General features: G+C 39.4%; 1 protein-coding gene across 1 annotated transcript in view; it reads left to right on the forward strand.

The window, feature by feature from the left end:
- LOC106813380 (atrial natriuretic peptide receptor 2-like) overlaps nucleotides 1-1,134 on the forward strand; it is a gene marked incomplete at its 5' end in the record, with an annotated part of 20,875 nt that overhangs the window by 17,981 nt on the left and 1,760 nt on the right. The window contains one exon of the mRNA XM_014817515.1: nucleotides 714-723. Coding sequence (XP_014673001.1) covers nucleotides 714-723 — 10 coding nt within the window. The remainder of the gene's footprint in view (nucleotides 1-713; nucleotides 724-1,134) is intronic.

The raw sequence follows: 1,134 nt of genomic DNA on the forward strand, positions 1-1,134 counted from the left end.
ACACACACACACACACACACACACACACACACACACACACACACACACACACACAAGACCGATTACATGACCTCCGTTGCAACTCCGTTGCGCGGAGGTAATTACTAGGTACAACAAAGTAAGTAACCGCATTACCTTCTCGCTCCTCCAGTCTTTATCGACACGGACGCTGCGTCGGCTCGTCGGCTCGGTTACTATGGAAGGCCATTACCGCCAAAACCTACCTATTTTAATCGCGCTTAAAGTGTATTTTAATCACGTTTAAAATGTATTTTAATTACGCTTAAAATGTATTTTAAGCGCGATTAAATTCCAGCCAATCAGAACAGTGGTTTTTAATCACGCTTAAAATGTATTTTAAGCGCGATTAAATTCCAGCCAATCAGAACAGTGGTTTTTAATCACGCTTAAAATGTATTTTAAGCGTGATTAAATTCCAGCCAATCAGAACAGTGGTTTTTAATCACGCTTAAAATGTATTTTAAGCGTGATTAAATTCCAGCCAATCAGAACAGTAGTTTGTAATCGCGCTTAAATTCGATTTTAAGCATAATTAAATTACAGCCAATCAGAACAGTGATTTTAAGCACGATTAAATTCCCCTCATACTTGTACTTCCGCTAACTCAATTCGAACAAAAAAAACATATATAGACATTTTAATCCTGCCTGTTCCGGCTCTGGTGGGACTCGAACTAGCGAGCCACCACTCAGCATAGGCCAGGTAAACCTGAACCTAACAACTGACACACCGAGCTAAGGCGATGATAATATGATCTCACCTCTCATACTTATACTTCCGCTAACTTCTTGTGAAAAAAATAAAGGCAGCCAAGGCCAGTGCGAGAAGCCAGCGGCAGTCTAGCTGTCTCCTTTACACTGACCTTGGCTGCCTTCTAGATTGCTCTGAATGTCTCGACTCTTACACGGTACATTATACATGATTCGGAGAACATGCTTACAACAAAGGTAATAACTTGTAGGAAACTAAATTACCGCGTATTACATAATATATCTTGTAATATATCTCATAATGAATGACATTTTTTCAATATATCTTTGAACTTGACTACTGCAGCTCGCTAAGCAACGCACACATCGGACAAACAATAAATATTGCACAACTTCTATATTA

This window comes from Priapulus caudatus, unplaced genomic scaffold (genome assembly GCF_000485595.1).
Source record: "Priapulus caudatus unplaced genomic scaffold, Priapulus_caudatus-5.0.1 Scaffold763, whole genome shotgun sequence".
Classification (NCBI taxonomy): Eukaryota; Metazoa; Priapulida; class Priapulimorpha; order Priapulimorphida; family Priapulidae; genus Priapulus; species Priapulus caudatus.